Genomic DNA, 23,847 nt, shown 5'->3' with positions numbered 1-23,847 from the left:
AGACCAGCAACCATGTTGAAAATGAGACTGTTTGTCCCAAAGGAGAGACCCCCTCCTTCCTGAACTCTGCCTCTACTTCCACATCTGATCTGTTGATTGTACAAATAAAAAAAATTGCCTCTATTTCCTATTCCCCTTTCAACCAAGGAAGAATCGTAACAGGACCATATTTTCATAATGTGTAAACAACTAGGGTACCCAGATGGTGAACAATTAGCCTGAAATATTTCTTCAGTAAAAGCTGGACATAGTAGCTAACCTACTGGTGATCTATGTCTTGTTTCTTAATCTTTTCTTAACCTCTTGCCAATGGTTTGAAAAGTTACCTTTTTGTGTATAACAACCAGAATGGAACCATGCCGGCTATGGGTTCTCAGAGACATTGTTCTAAATCAGTGGTCCCCAACCTTGGGCCTCCAGATGTTCTTGGACGACAACTCCCAGAAGCCTTCACCACCACCTCTACTGGCCAGGATTTCTGGGAGTTGAAGTCCAAGAACATCTGGAGGCTCAAGGTTGGGGACCACTGGTCTAACAAACCTATCTTCTCTGATCTCTGGTCTTGACATTTACTGAACCTCTTCTCCCCCTGCTTTCACTGATTTAATCTTACCTCCAAACCAGCAGCTACTTCACTTCCCACAGGCATCCTTCATATCAACGAAAAACATTTTCCCTTGTCCTGAGCCATCCAGTGCAACTTGTCACAAGTTGACAAGCCTTTCAGTAATTCAGTAATCTCAGTGACTGAGCTTAAAGCATATACTTTACTCAGCTCAAAGAAAGATGATAGCAGCTTGTTGCTTGCATACTATAATACACTTCTACTCTGTAAATCCAAATAACTTTGGTTTATAAATATAAATATTATCGTTTATTTGTATAATTGGCTGGGCATAAATTTTCATTCGGGTCAGAGGAAGCCCCAACCATATAGAAGGCCAAAGGATCCCCGGCCCAAATTCAGTTTAGTTAAGCCTGCGTAACACCAACTGTGCTTTAGCTTAAATGTCTTAGCAATTGAAGACAGTAGAGCCTTTTAATCACACACAACCTTTGTGCAGTGAAATTCATTCATTCGTAATGACGTGTGGGTGCAGTTCTGGGTTTGACCATTCTGTGTCACTGTAGCCCAATACGATGTTGAGTATGAGCAAGGAATCTGCAGGAAAGCAGAGCAGATATTTAGGAAATGGCGACTAAGCTTGCTGCTGCTCAAATTGTGTCTTATTTTACTCCAGGCCATTTTGAAAGAACCTGAAAGCAGTTGAGCCTCATCCAGAAAACTTGACTTTCTGCACACCATAAAAGAGAGGCAGAAAACGGTAAGCTCTTGCTCTTTTTTTCTACCTTTGTCTAGTGTTCTCTCTCTCTCTCTCTCTCTATTTCTCTCTCTCTTTAGATCCCACAGACCTGGAAGAATTGTTGTCTTGACTTCTGGCATCTTCCCTATGAAACATATACAGATGAGTGAGTAGTAAAATTCAAGATAAGGAAATATGTGCAAATATTGAATGAGTTAGAAATTAACCATGAAGCCACAATGAAAAAAATATCTTGGATTATTTGTAATGAAACATTTGATCAGAACAGTTGGAACACTTTGCCATCTGTGCAGCATCTTCAGTGTGTGGCTATCTGTGCAAGAAAACCTGCAGAGTAAAAATGGCCCCAAATGGTAAAAATTGTGATTTGGATTGTATTGCAGAAATAGATTTTGAAAAAAGAAGAAGCACAGGCCTTGCCTGAGAGTTAAAGGGAGAAACAGCTACGCCAATAAAGCAACACTTCAACAGAAAACACAGCGTTCAATTTTTACTCTCCATCCTGAAGAGCAGAATTCAAGGTGTCAAAAAGAGTGACAATGAAGAATGTCAGTGTACAAGATATTAGAAACAGGGTCAGGGTGTGTGCCTGCAGCTTTCAGAACTGGACAGATTGCCTAAAAATGATTCCATGAAAAGATGCTTACATCTGAGAAAAATTTCACTACAGTCCGAGGAATCAGTGTTTGTTCAAACTGCCTGAAATCCAAATAGCTGAATATGGAATGGAAGGACAGCTGCTCAAGCATTCCAGGCAGCTTCTCCTTGCTTGTCCACTGGTTGCAGGATCAACATTATGATGAGAAGCCTGGAATTGCATACCGACACATGTGATCAACCTGTACCTCTGTGTTTTGGGAATAGGACATGGGCCAATAACCTGAGTTCATGACCGGGTATTAAAACATATTTTCTTTCCCTCCAGCTCTCAGAGAAGCCACATCCTAGCTATATCAAAGTTCTAGCATTACCATTCATGATAATGGAATTATATTAGTCTAATTGCTGGAGATGCAGGATGAAGTTTAGGGACCAGGTTCTGCTGTTTGTTGGGAAATGACTTGCACAGCAGTGCCCTTCTTTTGAATAAAGGAATGTGTTTTTGTTCAGTGGTATGATTCGGGATGCCATCCAGTATTTTGCGCCCAAAGAGGGGAAAGGAATGCCAAAACCGGAAGGGCAAAGAGTCCAAAATCCACTTATAAGGCCTAGCAAAAGCTAGCAATGGATTACGTAACAAAAGAGGATGAACAGCATAGCCATTAGGCAACACAGTCCTGGACACAAAGAATGCAGTCTACAAAAAGGATATGTTTCAAGGATTATAATGTGTGTGACTTGAGAAAGATGCCAGCAGAGTCATAATCAACAGCACACTATCCTTTCTTCTCTTTGCTAAAAGGGATACACCATATTCTTAAGGGCAATGAATCAACCAGACCTTGTCCTCTTAAATACAATCCATACCACATCTTGTTCCCATCTCTTCTTTTTAAAGACATGGAGACATGTTCTTTCCTTGCAGACAGCTGTATACCATCTGGCTTAATAAAACAGAAGTTTACTTGTAATTCTGGCTCTTTTGAGAGGCCAAATGTGCACCATTCATATGGACCTAGTGCCTGCAAAACCTCTTTTAGAATATTCAAGACATAAATATTTTAGTGGGAACCCATCCCCTCTCATCACAACTCGTGCTCAAAGGGCTTGGTTCCTTTTTTTCCAGTTGATTCACTTGATTTCTGCAGCAGCTCAGGACCAGGAGAGGTAATCCTCCAGAAAACCAGCTTGGTAATCTCATTGAACTTGTGTTCCATTACTTTTTTTAAAAAAAAATATGTCAGTTACTCATATTAGTCCTGTCCATTATTATTGTTTTTGTTGCTTCAGCTTATATCCCACCTCATAGTGCTAAAGCAACATAATAATCAAACAACATTCCCCCCCCCCCCAGCAAGTTTGCCAACCTTGGAAGGATGGGAGGCTGAGCCATCCATGAGCTGGCTACCTGAATCCATCAGTTTGTGAGCAGAGGCTTGACTGCAGTTTTAGCCCTGCAACTTGGGGTTGCTGACAAATCTGAAAAAAAATCTGTTGCCAGTTACTCTTTTCATAGGGTACTTTTGTCAGGACCAATTACAGGCCAAGGATTTCTCGTTTAGGAAGGGGGTGGAGTTCTCATATTATGATATCAAAGCTGATGAAACTGGGTTTGTGTATAATGCTGGTTCTGTTTCTTTTGGAATGAGAGACTTATCAGTGCACCAAACATGGGAAATAATCAAGATGAACTAGAATTTTTAATACATGAAGGCAAATAACATTAAATAGGTGTTAATGAAACCTGGTGCGATGAGACTCATGACTGGAATGAAGTAACTAAGGGCTATAACTCATGCTTCAAGCAATTGAACAGGCGACTGTACATGTGGACATCACCAAATGGTCAATACAGAAATCAAATAGACTACATAATTAGGAGCAGAAGATGAAGAAGCTGTGTTCTCTCTGATAAAACAAGACTAGCATTAGGCTGTGAGACTGATCATGAGTTGCTAATATCAAACATTAGAGTAAAGCTGAAGAAGAACATTTGAAGAATCCCAGTGCTAAAATATAATTTAAGCAACATTTCTGATGAATCTGAAGTCCACAGAAAGAACAGATTTGCATCACTAAACACAATTTACTGTGAACCAAAAGAACTGTGGATTAAAACCAGAAATATTATTAGGAAGAATGCAGAAAGACAATTCCTGTAGTAAAAAGAAAATAAAAAAACTAAATGGATGATGAAAGAAATACTTAAAATTCTCAAGGACTAATGAGAAGCAAAAATAAATGGTGGCAGAGGTAGGGTCAGAATCTGGAATGTAGCTTTTCACCGAACAACAAAAGATAACAAATGAGAGAAGATAAAATAAATGAAAGAGAAATGTAAGTATAGATTAGGAACCCTGAATGATCAACATGGAAGCACATTATCTGATCAGATAAAAAAGGTGGAAACAGTATACTGAAGACCTGTACAGAAGATATATAAGGATGACAAATACCTTTGAAAAAGAATCTTATGATAAAAGATTCTAGAAAGTGAAATGAAAGCTTCTCTGAAAGCACAAGGTCAGGGATAGATGGAATACTGATAGAACTATTTCAAGCCACAGGGACTCAATTTGTCAAAATCATAACAACAAATGTACAATACAAAACAACTGCCCACAGACTGGGAATGGTCCACAGTATACACTCTAGTCTCCAAGGAAGGAGATGCCAAAGAGTGGAGTAACTATAGGATCATTGCCTTAAGTACTTCACATTTAAAAAATAAGGAGTTTATCAAGCAAATAAAAGAAAACATGGACTTCTTCTTCAAACAGAACATGAGGCCAGAAACACCAATGACAATGGTTTGGGAGGCAAGTAAGGCATTTTTTAGAGGAGCAGCCGTAAGATTTGCATCAAAACAAAAAAGGGAAAGACAGAAAAAATATAAGATTTTGGAAAATAGATTAGCCTCAGATGAACTACAGCTGAAACAAAATCCATCAAATACAGAACTGAAAGAGAAGATAAAGTTTGTACAATACCATATAAATATATTGCTCACTGAGGAAACTGCAAAGAAGCTTAAATTTGCAAAGCAATTTTTTTTGAAAACGCAAATAAGTCAGGGAGATGGTTATCATATAAATTAAGGAAAGAGAAGGAGAAAACAATAATACAAACACTGAAAGATGAAACAGGGACTGAGAAATTTAAACAGGAAGAAATAAAAAAGATTGTTGAGGACTTCTACTGAAATTTATAGAATAAAAAGTACAAAAAGAATCTCAGAAAGAATATGTACTGAAATACAGTAAAATGAAACAGACTAAAGATCAAATGCAGTCTTTAAACGAGACTTTAACATATGCAGAAATTATAGAAGCCCTGAAAAAGAAGAAAAAGAAAAAGAAAAAAGGAAATCACCAGGCCCAAATGGTCTTCCAGCTGAATATTACAAAGAATTAGAAAATGTATTGCTTAAACCACTGGTTCTTAATCTTGGGTTACTCAGGAGTTTTGGACTGCAACTCCCAGAAGCCTTCACCACCAACTGTGCTGGCTGGGGTTTCTGGGAGTTGCAGTTCAAAAACATCCGAGTAACAAAGGTTAAGAACCACTGGCTTAAACCATATAAGAAACTCTTGGAGTTTGTTGAAGAAAAAGGGAGAATTGCCATCAACGTGGTCCGAAGCGATAATCTGTCTCATACATAAGGAAAACATGGAGGGTAAAGAAATCAAAAACTACAGACAGATCTCATTACTAAACATGGATTACAAAATGTATGCAATCATGTTGGCAACTAGATTGAAAAGAATCTTAATACAGACAATACATCAAGACCAATCAGGCTTCCTTCCAAAAAGGCAGATGAAAAATAATATAAGGATAATTTTAAATACTTTGGAATACTATGAAGCTCACCTGGAAAAGTAAATGGTTATGGCATTCTTGGATGCAGCGAAAGCTTTTGATAATCTGAATTGGAATTTTATGCTACACCAATTGGAAGTGCTACAAGTTGGAGAAAGATTTTTGAAATTAATTAAAGCAATTTATACCCAGCAAAAGGCAAAAGTTAGAATCAATGGAGAGTTGACAAAAGAAATACAAATACAGAAAGGTACGAAATGAATGTCCACTCTCTCCATTACTATTCATTCTTACTCTAGAAACAGCAGCAACACCAAAAACTATATTCAAAGCTGTAAGGCACACCAATTAAAAAAACCCACTCATGCAGCCAGTCACTAAGGGAAGGTTTGCTTGCAGAACACCTCCTGTGGGGAGGGTGTTCCAAAGTCTGGGAGTAGCAGCGGAGAAAGCCTTCTTTCACATCACCACCAAATGCACCTATGAAGGTGATGCGACTGAGAAAAAAGCCTCTTCTGATGATTTTAACACCCAGGCAGGTTCATAAAGGGGGATACGGTCCTTGAAATAGTTTGGACCCATGCTGTTTAAGGCTTTATAGGTTAGACCCAGCACAGAATTGTGCCTAGAAATGGACAGGGAGCTAGTGGAGCTATTGTAATCGGGGATTGTGTGAACCCTGTGCCCAGCTCCAGTTAGCAATCTGGCTCCCGCGTTGTAGACTTGTTGGAGTTTCTGGACACAATCCAGAAGAAGCCCCATATAGAGCATGTTACAGTAATCCATGCAGGATGTAACTAAGGCATGTGTCATTATGGTTAGATCGGACCTCTTCAGGAACAGGTGCAGCTGGCACACTGTTTTTAATTGTGCAATGGCATTCCTAGACAACATCAAAAATATTAGATATAGCTCAGGAATTATTCCGTACTGTGGGATCAAGGAGGGTTTTTTAATAATGGTCATAAGAAGCTATGAACTGTTCTGAAGAAATGTGTGGAGGAATTAAAAAACCTCGTAATGAGGGTGAAAGAGGAGACTGCAAAAAATGATCTGAAGCTCAACATCAAAAAAACTAAGATCATGGCCACTGGCCCAATCACCCCCTGGCATATAGAAGGGGAAGATATGGAAGCAGTGACAGATTTTACTTTTTTGGGCTCCATGATCACTGCAGGTGGTGACAGCAGCCATGTAATTAAAAGACTCCTGCTTCTTGGGAGGAAAGCGATGAGAAACCAAAACAGCATCTTAAAAAACAGAGACATCACCTTGCCAACAAATGTCTGCATAGTCAAAGCTATGGTTTTTCCAGTAGCGGTGTATGGAAGTGAAAGCTGGACCTTAAAGAAGGCTGATCGCTGAAGAATTTATGCTTTTGAATTGTGGTCCTAGAGGAGACTCTTGAGAGTCCCCTGGACTACAAAGAGAACAAACCTATCCATTCTTAAGGAAATCAACCCTGAGTGCTCACTGGAAGGACAGATCCTGAAGCTGAGGCTTCAATACTTTGGCCATCTCAACACCAGGGCCTGGAAAAGGCCCTGATGTTGGGAAAGTGTGAAGGCAAGAGGAGAAGGGGACAACAGAGGACGAGATGGTTGGAAAGTGTCATTGAAGCTACCAACATGAATTTGACCCAACTCTGGGAGGCAGTAGAAGACAGGAGGGCCTGGCATGCTCTGGTCCATGGGGTCACGAAGAGTCAGACATGACTTAATGACTAAACAACAACAGCACTTGATTATCCTGATATGTGACATATATTGTGGACAAGAAGCTACTATTAGGACAGAATATTGAAAGACACAACGGTTTCCTATAGGCAAAGGTGTCAGAAAAGGGTGCATTTTCTCTCCATATCTGTTCCGTCTATACTCAGAACATATTAAAACTTGATGTTGTTATTATTCTTATTCATTTAAATTTTCCAGAAGATGGGATAAAGCAAAGCAAAAAAGTGTGCTGCTTATATACCGCCCCATAGTGCTTCAAGCACTCTCTAGGCAACTTACAAATTAATTATGCAGGCTAAACATAAACAAAAGAATATTGGTTATTTTGCATCCGTTTTTCCCTGCTCGGCTGGCCACTCTGGTGAGGGGTCGGGATGATGAGCCTCCCCTCTGAGCTGATGAGTGATCAACTGAGTAGGGAGGCAGGGCAATGGCTGCTGGGCTACTACTGTGATTGGTGCACTTTTGATGACACCATGTGTGCGTGCTGCACAGCAAGCGGTAAATGGACACTCGGTTCAGGAGGAAGGTTCCCGTTGGGCCGGCAACCTGTGCTGGAGACAAATAGGAAACTCCCATGTCTCCAAGTTAAATATGAGGAAGAGGTCTTTGTTGGTAAGAACTGCTTGACAATTGTCTGCTTCAGAAGTTGATGGACTCTGCTTCATTGGAGGCTTTTAATCAGGTTGGATTAAATTACTGTAGATGCTTTCCCAACCCTACAACTGTATTTGTCTATGATTCTACTTAGTGGTACTCTAATAATCTCCACATTGAGACTGCTGTAATGTGTTACCTTTGAAGGCTAGGTGAAGCAAACACTATTTATTGCAGGCAAACTGCAGCTAGATTAGGTTTGGGCTTTTGAAGCATATTCCACCGGTCCTTAAGTAGTTTCATTCATTGACATTTTGGTTTTGGGCACAGTTCAAAGTACTGATACTGACTTTAGATTCATTCATGGCTTAACAGCAAGGAATGGAAGCTTTTCTCTGAATGCATTATGGCAAACAGCAAATAAGGGAAGAGTTTGTGTTAAATGTTGGCACCCTACCTATGGAATGGTCCCTAAAGGATTCCTCCCTGGCACATCCTGTTACAATTTTGGTACTTGCCAGGCTCTGTATGTTATCTGTGCATGTATGTATATATACACGTATCCTTGTATCTGTGTATGCATGCATGTACGTATCTCATAAATGTGCATTCATTTTATGCTGCACTCACTGCTTTTCAAAAAAATCTCTATGATTGTTATTCTTGTTTCAGTACTTAGCTGAGGATATTTTATGAGGTTAGTTTAATTACAGATTGTACAAACTATCCAGAAAAAAACGGAAAGAGTGAGTATAAATTTATTAATAATAAACATATTTATATAATTTAAAGGTGTGCTTTATCTCATTCATAATTTGGGGCAGGGGGTTTTCATAGGGGCCACGCTAGTTATCAACATTCTTTCTTTGAAGGTGAGGAGTGATGGTCTGTGTTATATGTCCAATAGAGAATCATAATGAAATATTTAAAACACTAGAAAATATTTTTGCAAAAGGGATTTTTATGTAAGCAAATAAGAGGATTGTTGATGTTTAGGGATGTTGTATCACTTGTCAAGCACAAGGTGGTGCTATCACACAACACAGTGAACTACTGCTCTTCCAAAGAGCTTTCAACATCATTCAACTAAGACATCCACAAGAGAAAGAAAGCAGATCGCCATTGCAAGCTGATTTTCAGAAGGAGGCAGATAAAGAGAGGAGATCAAAGTACTCGCCTTTTTTTTTTCATACCTAACTGCCAGTGAGGCTGAAACAATGGAGATGCATGTCAATAGCAGGCAAGTTGTATCTTTCTTTCTGTCAGTCTGTGCATGGGTAGCAGTGTGTGAATCTGTTCTGTTTTCAGTGCCAGAGGAGGAGAAGAGTGGCTCTCTAGTGGCTAATGTGCTAAAAGATTTGAAACTGGAAGTAAAGGATTTGTCTGCTCGGAATGCCAGGCTCGTCTCCAAGAGTTCCTCAAAGCAGTATTTCCAGCTGGATCCTCTTTCTGGGAATGTGTTATTCAAGGACAGAATAGACCGAGAGGCTCTGTGTGGTCAAAAGGACCCTTGTGTTTTACTTGCTGAGATTGTGCTGGAAAACCCACTGCAGCTACATAGAATCGAACTTCAAATAGAGGATGTCAACGATAATTCACCCGAATTCTCCAAAAAGCAAATCACTCTGGAAATATCTGAGCTTGTACCCATAGGTACCCACTTCCCTTTGGAGAGAGCTGAAGACCCAGATAAAGGACAAAATACTGTTCAGAACTACACACTTGGTGATAATGAACATTTTAGGCTAGATGTGCAAAGCCATAGTGATGGTAGCAGATATGCAGAACTGATATTAGAGAAATCATTAGATCGGGAGGTGACCCCACAAATTTCACTCATTCTATCAGCTGTGGATGGGGGGATCCCACAAAGAACTGGCTCCGCAGAAATAATCATTAACATTCTGGATGCCAATGATAACTTCCCTCACTTTAGTGAACCCATATATAAAGAAAAACTCATTGAAAACAGTCCATTAAATACATTGGTCACCAAAGTTGAAGCAAATGATCAGGATCTTGGAACCTATTCAGATATAACCTATTCTTTCAACCAGGTGGCAGAAGAAGTCTTCAGATCATTCAAGTTAAACAAATATTCTGGGGAGCTTACTCTTGTGAGGAAGCTTGATTATGAAGAGAACAATAACTATGAGATGACCATCAGAGCCACAGATGGAGGAGGGCTCTCTGCGTATTGCAAAGTCATTGTGGAGGTTGTAGATGAGAACGACAATGCCCCGGAGGTGACCATAACATCCATCACCAGTCCCTTGCCAGAGGACGCTCTTCCAGGCACCGTGGTGGCTCTCTTCAGCGTCACAGACCAGGACTCTGGAGACAATGGTAGAACCGTTTGCACCTCTGAAACAGATCTGCCCTTTGTGCTAAAGGCCAGTGAGAACAGTTATTACCAGCTAGAGACCCAATGGCCTCTGGATAGAGAAAAGGTTTCTGGTTATAACATTACCATCACCGCCACAGACAGGGGCTCTCCCCAGCTCACTTCAAGAAGGATTATTACCATCCAGCTCACTGATATCAACGACAATCCCCCAGAATTTGAGAGGCCTTTCTATGACATGCAGCTGTGGGAGAACAATATTCCAGGTCTTCTCATTGGCTCAGTTCACGCCGTGGATCTGGACACAGAGCAGAATGCCAAAGTGATCTACTCCTTGTTGCCTGGGAAGATCAAAGATGGCCCGGCATCCTCTTACATCTCCATTAATTCTGAAAGTGGGAGCCTCTATGCCATCCGATCTATGGATTATGAAGACATAAAGGATTTCCATGTGACCATCCAAGCCATGGATAAAGGGTCACCTCCACTGAGCTCGGACGTTACCGTCCGAATTCATATCGTGGATGAGAATGACAATGCCCCCTTCCTCCTCTACCCTCTTCAGAACAGCACCTCCCCTTCCAGTGACCTGGTTCCCAGAGGGGCAGAAGCTGGCTACCTGGTCACTAAAGTGGTGGCCGTGGACAGAGACTCTGGCCAGAACTCTTGGCTGTCTTACCAGCTTCTGAAGGCCACGGAACCAGGTCTCTTCACTGTTGGGGCCCACAATGGGGAAGTGAAAACCTTGAGGCCAGTTAATAAACGAGATGCCATGAAGCAGAACCTTATTGTGGTTGTCAGAGATAATGGACATCCTCCTCAGTCCGCCTCCGCGACACTCAGGATTCTTCTGGTGGAGGGCTTCTCTGACCCTTACCTGCAAATTGCAGAGATCCCCAAGGAGGAAGCAACACAGAAGGAAGATCACACCCTGACTCTGTATTTGGTCGTATGCTTGGCTGCCATCTCATCCGTTTTCCTCTTTTCCTTATTAGTTTTTATTGCCATCAAGATTCAGAAACGAAGGAAGTTTATGGCAGCTTGCAGCTCTGCACCTAATTTCCCCATGGCACCCAGCTGCCAGGAGAACTGTGTGGATTTGCGAAATGAATCATTTCCCCAGGCCTATAACTATGATGTGTGTTTAGCAGGAGGTTCTCTGAATAGCGAGTTCCGATTTCTCAGACCTCTTTTCCCTGTTTTCCCTGTGGAGCCTTCCAACACCCATGTGAACCCAAGGAATTCAACTGATACTCAAGAAGTCTCTAATTGTGCAGAAGAAAATAATTTCATAGTCCAGGTGAGAATATTATTACTATGATTTTCATATAGTCTTCATTTTAAATGCTTAATAGTTGACAGTATGCCGTATCCATATTGGTAGCTCTTTGGTGAAATTTGGAGAAAAGAAATATAATCCAGATTACATTGAACTGTAGCAGATCTGAATGAGGGTTTCACATGGTTCTCTTCTCCTTGGTCTTGTATCTTTATTTGGAATCCTTGTCCGCATATCGGCACGAGTCATGGCCATCTGCTTTATCTAAGGTGTGACAACCTTGACATCTTTCTGGATCTGGATATTTTTTTTCTGTTCTCTTCCTGCAGTACATGAGTAGGACTATCCAAAATCTGTAAGTGGCAGGAAGATTATAGAATGTGTGTTGGCAATCTTTTGCTTCACATCTTTATGGCTGTGGTGAGGTTCATGGACTCTCTCCCATTTTACTATTGCCTGCTTAATGAAAGGGATTCCCACTGTGGTGTATTGGATAGGGTGATGGACTAGGACTCTGGAGAACAGGCTTTGAATCCCCACTTGGCCATGGAAACTCACTGGGTGAGCTGAATAATAAAACTGTTCTTAAATATCTCACTTACTCTGAAAGCCTTATTAGGGATGATATAAATTGCTTTCAACATGACAGCACAGAACACACAGACATGCTTAAAGAAAAGAAAGCTAGGTAATAGATATACTGAAGGATTTAAAACTTGGGTTGTGAGAGCTCTCTGATCAGCCCTACTGCCTTCAAAAATGCTAAACAAAAGATCTACACTGTGGTGTACTCTGGCATGTGATGGTAAAATAAGTAAAAAAAAATATGCAGTTATATGGCACCTTGTATACTTCTGAATGAAATCATGAAAGAAACCCATTCAGGGATTTACAGTTTTGGTTTTCCAAGTTCTCTGAAAATTGAATTTTACTTTATGGATTCTCTGATTAAAAGCAGGAGCTGGCAAATGTGTCATGGTTCAAATGAATAGTTGATCTATTCATAAGACTAGGAGACTGTCCACACAGGCATATTTCCTGCTGTTTGGTATGCTGATTGGTCTGCTTTTTTTACTGGGTCCACACATGGCTATCACTGGAGTGAACGAATTTGCCCCAACCTGTATCTTTCTGACCCCTGGCATGAGGTTCTACTATTTTGGTGCAGGTTGGTGGACTTTAGTTTAGTCCATTCCAGTGCATGTAGTTTCTTGAAACAGATTTAATTAGAGCTTTGAAGCTGTCAAAGGCTCCTTCTGGTGTTAATTTCCAGTACCTTGAAGTGGTTTACGAGCCGCTTCAGAATATTGGCAAACTGAACACTTCGTCTGCTTGTCTGCAGATGGGCAGGGTAAGTAAATTATTTTTCCAATTGGGTCTACTAGATTGTCACTGATGCACCGAATCACTTAGATTAAATTATTTTAAAAACATTGCTTTGCTGTGTACCTCTCTGAAAATGTCATAGTAATATAATTTGGATGTATTGCATTTTGAATGATAGTAGTTTATTTTAAAAAGCTATGGGTTGTTCTTAAAGAAGTGGGTATGGCTCAACTTTGATTATCCTGAATAACCTATACAGTACTGTGGACAAAAAGCTATTGTTAAAACACAATATAGAGAAATAGAATGGTTTCTCATAAGAAAAGGTGTCAGACCAGGGTGTATTTTATCTCCCTGACTGTTCAGTTTATATGCAGGAAAGCTGCATTTGATATTGTATTGCCCCTTGGCTGTGGGTGCGGGATTTCAGAGGATTCAAAGGAAATGACAGAACTCCAGATTTACTTAAAAGGAGACAAGCTTCTTGAGTAACTTACACAGGCACTCAGTGGCTGGAACAGACGATAGCATGGCTCACGAGTCATGGCAAGAAGTTTGAACCTTCAATTGAATGAAACAAAAAATCTTTATATGTGTTCACAGTTTACACTAAAAAGTTGGAGCTGGGTAATACATTATGAATTCACATGCTTTGAAGAATGATACAGGCATGTGAACCACTTACTCCTTATTCAATGTACCAACATGATAACTTCAAGTAGGCATAAACAAGCTTGTCAGGAACATTTGTTAAGCACATCTGTTAAGCACATTGGGGAACTACAAGCACCCATTTGAATCCAACAGCTTCCAAGTCATGGAGGAGAAATTCAAGATACTGATTTTGCTTAGCCTGTTCTCCCCTCTCAAGTGGTGCTCATCTCCCTAACACTCTACTTATCCCACACTGATGTCCCACATTTCTCAAGTCTCGATTTATCCACTTAATGCACTTGTGAATCCAAATATTTCAGTGGGCTCCTGAATCATGCAAGAAAAGTGACGTCATGCAGTGGCATCGTTTCTATCTTTCATATATTTAAATTGTAAATATCCATTATTTTTAAAATCTAGAAAAATCCTGTTATAGCAATTACCTCCTGTAATTTATCTATACTTTGGCCCTTCTAAATTAGACAAGCTCAGAGCTACTTTGGGGGACAAGGGGCATAATAGGATTTTTTTTAAAAAAATTGGTAATATCTTTTGTCTTTTATATGATTTTATGTGATAAATAATGTTTCATTACTAAAGTTAAAATCTAGTATTTAGAAGAGCATTGGGGCTTAATTTTTTCCCCAAAACATTTTTCTTTTTTCTTTTACATTATTAATTTATATGAAGTTATAGTATAAAATCATATTAACAGGAACCATGGTGATGATGATCACACAATTGAAAAGCAACACATTTCTAAAACATTTCTAGTGCAGTACTCTTTATATAACACTAACAAGTCACATATATGAAAATATATTCGGGTATATACACATGCAGGTATGTATATCAGTACACTGGTGCATGTACTGGTCATTTCCTGGATTGACTACTGCAATGCTCTCTACATGAGGCTTCCCTTGAGGCTGGCCCAGGGATTGCAGAAGGTCCACGGCAGTTGGGATGGTGGATGGTGCAAGTAAATTTGATCATATATCCCCAGTCCTGGCCTGCCTGCACTGGTTACCAGTTGCCTCTTGGATCAGATTCAAGTTTCTGTTGATTGCCTACAAAGCCCTCTACAGTTTGAGGCCACACTACTTGTCAGAGTGCATTTTCCCAATGCCATCTACCCATACCTCTAGGTCATCTCAGACACTGCTCCTCCGGTTGGCCACTCCAAAGAAGGCCAGAAAATCATCTACCAGAGCTAGAGCTTTCTTCATGGTGGCACCAATGCTTTGGAACCAACTCAGTGGAGCTGTGCCTGGCTCTCTCCCTCGCAACATTTAAAAGTCACCTTAAAAGCACTTCCTTGCAGAGAGACCTTCCTCGGTTATCCAGCCTGATTTTCAATATGCCTTATGCTCAGTGTGTTGTCATTTATCCCTCTTGGACTTATCGCTGTTTTCTGTGTCTTTTACAGTGGTGCCTCGCTTGATGATGATAATACATTCCAGCAAAATTGATGTAGAACGAAATCCTCGTCAAGCGAAAATAAAAACCCATTGAAATGCATTGAAAACCATTTCAATGCATTCCAATGTGCTAAATACCTCAGCGTCCAGCAAAGATCCTCCATAGGGCGGCCATTTTCTGGTGCTTGTAAAGCAAAAAAATGCCTCCTAAAAACAGCAGGGAGCCATTTTAAACAACAGGTGGTCATTTTGAAACCCAACGGTCAGCTGTTTTCAGATCGTCGTAATGTGAAGAATCGATTCCCGAAGCAGGGAACCGATTGTCATAAAGCGATTTTTGGCCATTGAAACATTGTTTTGCGATCGCAAAAACCTCACCGTCAAGTGGATTCATCATTTAACAAGGTAATTGTTAAGCGAGGCACCACTGTATTTGAATTTGATTGATTAATTTTTTTTAATCATTGTGAACCGCCCAAAATAATGCATTGCACTAATGCGGCGCCATATTAAATCAATCAATCAATCAATCAATCAATCAATCAATCAATCAATCAAACAAACAATCAATAATTTTTTTAAAAAAATGTTACTAGCCAGCAAGTAATAAACTACTTTTCAGAAACAACAGGTAAAATCTGTGACAGCATCTGAATGAGCCATTCTCAAGCTTTTTTGGGCCACAGCCTTAAACACAATATGAAAGAAATGTAGGCCGAATCAGGTTTGCATAAGTTGCGCTTCAAATTTTATAAGATGATATGTGAAGAATTGTTTTCAGTCTGTGCCCCCCTACAAATGTGTCAGGAACCCCCAGGGGGCCATATGAGACCTCTTGAGAATGGCTGGCATAAATTATCTGTTTAACTCTTTATTCCGTCTTTGCTTTAGTGTACCTCTGTGTTCTAATACCTTTTCTTTTGTTCATTCATTAAGAGAAATAATGAATTCATCTATTTTAGGCTTAGCTTACATCCCTTTCTTTATATTCCTTCGAACAATTATGGAGAACAAAAGGTATTACCCCAGCATGTCAGTGTTCATGGTTTCTGCAGACTTTGAACTGGAACATAGGATCCAAAATGTTTTAACATTATCTATTTGCATTGAACATTCCAACAGTGAAAAACAGCCAATCTGAGTCGTTTGTGGCTTCAGCCACACGGTGGCAATATAGTCAAACATATTGCAATAATTGCACTGAGGCATTCACAGGAAGCATTGGCAGAGGTTGTTCTCCCTGATAAAGGGATAACACTTAGCGGAGCAAGCAATCAGTGGAAGGAAAAATCATTCAGTAGAGATAGTCACCAGAGAAGGTCAGAATCTTTATATTTGGGCTGGAAATTGTAAGGAACAAGCACTCTGAACCATGGAAAACTGCCTCAGGAACATCCAAGGTCTGTATCTTCTGCTCTTGTTCTCTGGGTCTGGAATATTTTGTGCCTCTATCCATTATTCTGTCCCTGAAGAGAAGAGAAGTGGGTCTTTGGTGGCTAATGTGTTGAAGGATTTAAAACTGAGAGCAGGGGAGCTGTCTGCTCGCAGAGCCCAGATAGTTTCCAAAGGTAATAAGCAATATTTCCACCTTGATACCAGTTCTGGAGATCTTTTGATAAATGACAAAATAGACCGGGAAGCTTTGTGTGGCCAGATTGAACCTTGCTTATTTCTCTTTCAAATAGTGCTCCAAAATCCTCTAGAGTTCTATAGTATAGAAATGAAGATAGAAGATGTCAATGACAATGCCCCCAGATTTCTTAAAAAGGAATTTCAGCTGAAAATTCCTGAACATGTTCTCCTAAATTCACGATTTCCCTTGGAATCTGCCAAGGATCAGGACCTGGGAGACAACAGCATTCAAAACTACACACTCAGTCCCAATGAGTATTTCCATCTGGCTGTAGAAAGCAATCCTGATGGAAGCAAATTAGTGGACCTTGTTCTGGAGAAACCACTGGACAGGGAGAAGGAGCCACACTTTGGATTGACACTTACGGCTATTGATGGAGGAACACCACGGAGAACAGGCACAGTTCAAATTAACATTAAAGTTCTTGACAATAATGATAATTCTCCTCAGTTCACACAGTCTGAATATAAGGCAAGTCTAAAAGAAAACAGTCCTAGAGATTCTCTTGTCTGCAAAGTGGAAGCCAGAGATTTGGATTTTGGTTCAAATGCACATATCACTTATTCATTCCATCGAGTGCCTGAAAATATACATGACTTATTTCATTTAAATGAAATGACTGGGGAAATCAGAGTTCTGGGAGAAATTGATTATGAAAAAGAAGCCAGTTATGACATGGACATCAAAGCAACAGATGATGGAGGACTTTCTGGACACTGCAAGGTCCTTGTAGAGATTGAGGATGTGAATGATAATGTCCCAGAAGTATCAGTCATATCCCTTACCAATATCATAGCTGAAGATGCTCCCCTGGGCACAGTGGTGGCCCTCTTCAATGTTGCAGACCGAGACTCTGGAGATAATGGAAGAACTGTCTGTTTTATGGAGTCAGATTTGCCCTTTATGTTAAAAACCACTGTGAACAACTTTTACCAACTTGTGATCCAAAATCCCCTGGACAGAGAGAAAGTCACAGAGTACAATATCACCATCACTGCCACAGACAAGGGCTCACCTAGTCTCACTTCCACAAGAATTATTAATGTCAAAATCTCCGATGTCAATGACAACTCTCCAGTGTTTGAAAAGGCTTTGTATACATTGCAAATGTATGAAAATAATATTCCAGGCCTACTAATTGGCTCAGTCTGTGCTGTCGATCTGGACACAGGAAAGAATGCGAAAGTGATTTACTCACTCTTGCCTGGGAAGATTGGTGGAGGGCCTGTGGTCTCTTACATCTCAGTTGACTCTGAAACTGGAAATGTGTATGCTCTCAGATCACTGGATTATGAGCAGATCAAAGCCTTCCACGTTACAGTCAAGGCAACAGATGGTGGGACTCCTCCATTGAGTTCAGAGGTAATTGTCCAAGTCTCCATCCTGGATGAAAATGACAATGCACCCTTTTTCTTGTACCCCCTTCAAAATAGCACATCTCCTTGCAATGAACTGCTTCCCAAGACAGCAGAGGCTGGTTACTTGGTCACCAAAGTGGTGGCCGTGGATGGAGATTCTGGCCAGAACTCCTGGCTCTCCTATGAACTGCTGAAGGCCACAGACCCCACTGTTTTCAGCATAGGAGCCCAGAATGGAGAGGTGAAAACCAGGAGACCCCTGAATGAGCGAGACACAAGCAAACAGAGGCTTATCATCCTGGTCAGAGACAATGGGGTTCCTCCACAAACCAGCACTGCAACACTCAACATCCTTCCAGTGGATGGCTTTTCTGATCCTTATATGAAGATTGTGGATGTCAGACAACAAGATCCAGAAGGAGAGGAGGAAACCTTGACTGTGTATTTGGTGATCTGCCTGGCTGCAGTCTCTGCTTTGTTTCTAGTATCGGTTGTTTCTTTTGTGGTTATCAAAATCTGTAAGAAAGGCTCCCGGGAATGTTTCGTGGCTGCACCTCCTCATTTCCCTCCTGCCAGACCTGATATTCCAGAGAACTGTTCAGATTCTCAGAGTGGGTCCCTTTCCAGGAATTATCGCTATGATGTTTGCTTAACTGGCGGATCCTTAAGCAGTGAGTTCCGATTCCTCCGGCCTCTCATTCCTGTCTTTTCTATGGGGGAACCAATCATACCGGTGAACCCCAAGACCTCTTCTGGTTCTCAAGACCTTCAGGACCATTTGGGGAGCAGTCAGTCAGTGGAACAGGTGAGAGAATAGCTGATATTTTAAAATTACTTTCTTAGGAACATGAAAGCAGGTCACTACATCACTGGAAACTCCTTTTATTTGGCAGTTAGTAATGTCTGATATTTGTTGCTTCCCATTCATTGTGTTGTTCTTCATTGATGAAATAGGGAGTATTTATGGAGAAAGCTGATTTTTTTCATGTTCTGTTCGTCTGAAATCAATGTGAGAAATTTGGGCCCATCCTTCTATTTCCTTGGCCTCCATTTATAGCAACAAAAAATTACTGGTTCAGCAATCACCCAATTAAAAAGGAAAGGATCTCAGAATAAACTTTTTTTTCTTGATGTAAAGCTTTTTCTCAAAATGGAAATTTATTCATATACTGTAGTAGCACATCCACATTGATCTTAGTATCATCTCTTGTGAATGACTTTGTGAGTTTTTACCCTGTTTTATGTACATCCGTTAGTGTTGGGCTGAAATGCTGGAAACAAAAACTTGCCCCAAAATTTGTGTGTGTGTGATATGCATACATGTGTGTTTAGATATGTGAATGTTTCATAACTGTTGCAAAAGTAGCAATTAGAACATGAGCACATTTAATAGCCCTCTTGAATTTGTTTTTTCTATGATCAGTTTCCTGTCAGCCATTAACTAATATATTTAAATTTCCAAAGCTCTATAAAAACTTTGTGGATCAAGGACAGAAAAGTTTTCAAACGAAGTGATCAATTATATTCATCTGGGAAATTACTATTGTGTGAAGCAAAGTAGAAAGATCAAAGAATAATCAAGTAAAATGGGACTACTTGGACACAGGACAGATTTTCTGTGACTGTGGAGAAATTCAATTAATGCAGCACTTATGTAGATGCAGTTTATGCCCCACTACATATACAAAAGAACATCTAGCAAACAGCCAGTATAATGATGTTCAAGTAGCATGCTTCTTATCCTAACGTTTGATTTTTTAAAAACTTTATATTTCGTATAAGTCCATAATTTTAAATTATGTAATGCTCAGATACAAATAAAGATATGCTGTGTTTTGAACAGTTGGCCTGAGAAAGTAAGAGTGGCAAAATCCTGTTGGTGCAATTACAGAAACATTTGATTTACATGAATTAAAAATTTCCTGTTGCCCCCCCTCCCAATTTCAGATTATGAAACTCCCCAAGGCTCCCTTTTGCCTTGTGGAGGCCTTTGGGAGCTTTGGGTGGGGGGGGGGGTTAATAATTAAAACTTGCTGCTGAATCACCATGATCCGGGGGTGATTTTTTACTATTAAAAGCTCCTCTCATGCACCACCTGAGAGTCCCAAAGGCTTCTCAAGGGAACCCTAGGGAGCCTTGGAATCTGAAAGAGAGGGAGATAGAGAGATTTACATTAATTTAAGTTCATTATTTCCTGTGCCCCAATCCAGTTTTCACTGGTGGAATCATGCTAACAGGCTCTTGCCCAGTTACTATGCAGGATCCTGGCAATTATGAGGTCCTTTGTCAAGCCATTTCAGCATGAAACACCTCAGCTTCCCTTTTCCCCTCCAAATGTTCACCACAACATTGAAATGTTTGAGTAGATGTGTGGGGCCATTAATTCTCTGCAAAATGGTGTGAGGGGAAAAGGTTTGGCATCTTTACTTTGGGTAGGTGAAATTCAAATACCTTTTTTGTTGTGGGGGGAGGTCCTACTTTTCAGTCAGGTGGAAGTGGGTTCTTCCTATTCTTGCCATCTCCTCTCTTTTTTTAAACTGAAAAAAAAAGTATTGCCACAAATTCAGGCAGTAGCCTTGGCTCCTCCAAGTAGCCTTGAAAATTGCTTCTCTATAATAGCACATTGATATGCCAGCAGTGAGTGAAAAAGAGATATTTGTTAGAAAGGAAAAGGCCTGTTAAAAAATTAAAGCCTATATTCTTGCTCTAGAATGGGGAGAAGGATTTTCTAGGTTTTTTTTATTTTACTTTTTCCTCATGTTTACATTCCTGTTCCTTTTAGCCTCTCACAATTATGTGTATCTATCGACTCAATTCTTACCTTGCATTTGACTTAAATTAATATTCTTGCTATATCTGTTCATCTAGGCTTGAATGTACTTCATCTACTAGTGATCTTTGAATGAATCTTAATGACCATAATTAAAGCCCACACTTGTTATCTTCAGTGATCACGAAACAGTCCTGAAAAATTAGACTAGCAGTGTGCTGGGCCTTTTGCATTTTTAAAATTACGTATCCTATTCCCTCCCTCACAACTGTGTATACAAGGATCCCAGCTGGGCTGATGAGGGCAGGGCATTTTGGAGATCATTCATTCATAGGGTCACCATAAGTTGGAGGCTACTTGACCGCACATACCACCAAAAAACATGTCCTACTCAGAGCACCTGGCTGCAGAGTCAGGGGTCAGGAGTTCATCCTGCCTCATAGAACAGTGGCTCTAAGTTTGCCTTCAGATGAAGGGAATGGTAAACCACCTCTGCTCCAGCTACAGATACTGAATAAGAAAAAACTGAAAGCTTCTATACAAGCGTCCAGGAAGAAATTGATAACAGCCCAAAATAGGATGTACAGTACAGTGGTGCCCCTCATAGCGATGATAATCAGTTCCGGAAAAATCATCGCTATGTGGAATTGTTGCTATACGAAACAAAAAAAAGCCCATAGGAATGCATTAAAACATGTTTAATGTGTTCCTATGGGCAAAAACTCACCATTCAGCAAAAATCCTCCATACGGCTGCCATTTTCGCTGCCCGGTAAGCGAGGAATGGGCGCGAAAACAGCGGGTGGCCATTTTTTTGCCCAGCGGCCATTTTGGAACTGCCAATCAGCTGTTAGAAAAAACATCGCTATGCGAAAATCGGTAAGCGAAACAGCTTACCGATCATCGCAAAGCGATTTTTCGCTATCTAAATCATCGCAATGCGATCGCTTTTGTGATCGTAAAAACTTAATCGCTAATGCGGATTCGTCGTTAAATGAAGCGCTCGTTATGTGGGGCACCACTGTACATGTAATTATAGGTGACTGAAACACAAAAGTAGGAAACAGAGAAGAACCTAACATTGTTGGAAAATTGTCTAGCTCAGAAGTCAGAAATGAAGCAGGGCAAGGATACATAGAATTCTGTAAAACTGACAACTTGTTTCTTGCAAATATGTGTTTAAGGCAACTAAACAGATGATTGTATATGTAGATGTTACCAGAAGACCAATGCAGAACTCAAATAGATTACATAGTCAAAGGCAGAAGCTGGAGAACCACATCCATACCAAAAGAAGAGCAGGAACAGAATATGGTAGAGGCCAAAATTAAAAGATGAAAAAGAGCTCTAGAACAGTTATAGAGCCAAAGTATTATTTGAAGAACATTTCTTGAAGACCATATTACAAACAGATTTGTATTATGAAACTGAGTTGACCACAGACCTAAAGAAGTGTGGGTTGAAACTGGAGATATTATCAGAAAATAATGCAAAAAACACAAAACATGTTCCAACCCATAGAGCTAGTGTTTTGTCCGCAGACAATCCTCCGTGGTCACGTGGCCAGCATGACTAGACATGGAACACTGTTTACCTTCCCACCGAGGTTGTACCCATTTATCTACTCACATTTTTGCATTTTGCATGCTTTCAAACCTCTAGGTTGGTGGGAACTGGGAGAAGCAATGGGAGCTCACTCTGTTGCATGGATTCGATCTTACGACTGCAGGTCTGACCTTGCAGTACAGAGGCTTCAGTGGTTACTTTTACATTAATAAGGATACTTACCATTATTTTTACCATCACTATACACACCTCTCAATTTATCAACATCCAAGCAAACTCTGCACTTTAAGCATATTCCATAACTATTATACAAACAGAACAGTCAATGCAATATTACAAACTTTTATCCACCCATTAGTCATTTGACCTTTGAGACAAGGTGTCAGCAACCACATTCTCAGTCCCTTTTACACTGTGGATTTCAAAGTCAAAGTCTTACAGGATCAGTGCCCATCTCATCAATTTACTGCTCTTGGCTTAAATAGTCCTTAGCCACATAAGAGGAGAGTGGTCTGTGTACAGGACAAATCTTCTCTCCCAAATGTACGGCTTCAGCTTTTGCAGCGTCCATATGATAGCTAGACACTCTTTCTCAATGGTAGATAAATGTTTCTCTCCAGGTTAGAGTTTCCTCCTGATGAAAGTCACTGGGTGTAGACTCCCACCATCATCTGCCTAGCACAGCACAGCTTCCAGTCCAACCTTCAACGCATCCAAGCAGATGATGAAGTCACGGTTGAAGTCCGGTGCAACAAGGACAGGTCCTGAAGTTTGTGCCCTCTTCAGATGATCGAAGGCTACCTGGCACTCTGATGTACACTGGATATCCTCAGCTTGCCTCTTTCAGGTTAAGCCTTTTTTCCTTTTTTATTAGTGGCTTCATTTTCTCAACTGTGGGAAGGGTAGGCAGTTTCTTCCACTCCTCCAGAACAGCTATGGCTGCATTCTTCTTTGAAATCTTATTGCTCTCACCTTTACCCTCACCCATAAACTTGACTGCAGGTACTTTCATCGCAAAGCTCTTCATATGGGGGGGCACTTTTCCGGGTCACCTCAAAATTCACAGGCAAGTTCCTTTCAAGTGCCATCTCAAACACCTGGCTTATTTCAGATTTATTGAGATGTTCATCATCTGGTTTCTTAGGCAGGGGCTCGTTTTGTAGGATTTTCAGTGCTTTTGCAGTTGCATGTTGAGCCTTCTTTAAGTTTCTTAAGAGAGCAGCTTCATGTAAAGGGTAAACTTCCAAAAATCAGCCACATTGACAACTACACCATGTCCAACAAGTTGTTCAGCCACCTCATGGAGTCCATAAGAACAAGCACTGTGCAAAGGAACAAGGTCTCTCCCATCCTCCACATGAATATCAGCCCCATACTGTCGAAGGCACTCAGCCACAGACACACTACCAGATCCTGC

At 40.5% G+C, this 23,847-nt stretch overlaps 1 protein-coding gene and 1 long non-coding RNA gene across 4 annotated transcripts in view; both read left to right on the top strand.

Annotated features, from left to right (window-relative positions):
- The first annotated feature begins 695 nt into the window (after window positions 1–695).
- LOC140706794 (uncharacterized) lies at window positions 696–4,231 on the top strand. Of its 2 annotated transcripts, none has more exons than XR_012086658.2 (2): window positions 696–1,325; window positions 1,709–4,167. It is a non-coding gene; the product is annotated as an uncharacterized LOC140706794 (long non-coding RNA). The 2 variants fall into 2 exon arrangements; XR_013544697.1 differs by having other exon boundaries at window positions 1,152–1,325; window positions 1,403–4,231.
- A 2,658-nt stretch (window positions 4,232–6,889) lies between these two features.
- The window catches only part of LOC110082079 (protocadherin beta-16), a 186,594-nt gene continuing 169,636 nt past the window's right edge, over window positions 6,890–23,847 (top strand). The window contains exon 1 of one of the 2 annotated variants that reach the window (XM_072998375.2): window positions 6,890–11,724. In XM_072998375.2, the coding sequence (XP_072854476.2) occupies window positions 9,298–11,724 (2,427 nt within the window). In that variant the 5' untranslated portion in view covers window positions 6,890–9,297. Of the gene's footprint in view, window positions 11,725–16,363; window positions 18,901–23,847 lie in introns of those variants that run through there. The other variant, XM_078392490.1, reaches the window with a different exon arrangement.

Source organism: Pogona vitticeps, chromosome 4 (assembly GCF_051106095.1).
Source record: "Pogona vitticeps strain Pit_001003342236 chromosome 4, PviZW2.1, whole genome shotgun sequence".
Taxonomy (NCBI): Eukaryota; Metazoa; Chordata; class Lepidosauria; order Squamata; family Agamidae; genus Pogona; species Pogona vitticeps.
The sequence above is the reverse complement of the archived record's forward strand: the minus strand, read 5'-3'. Positions and strand labels throughout refer to the sequence as shown.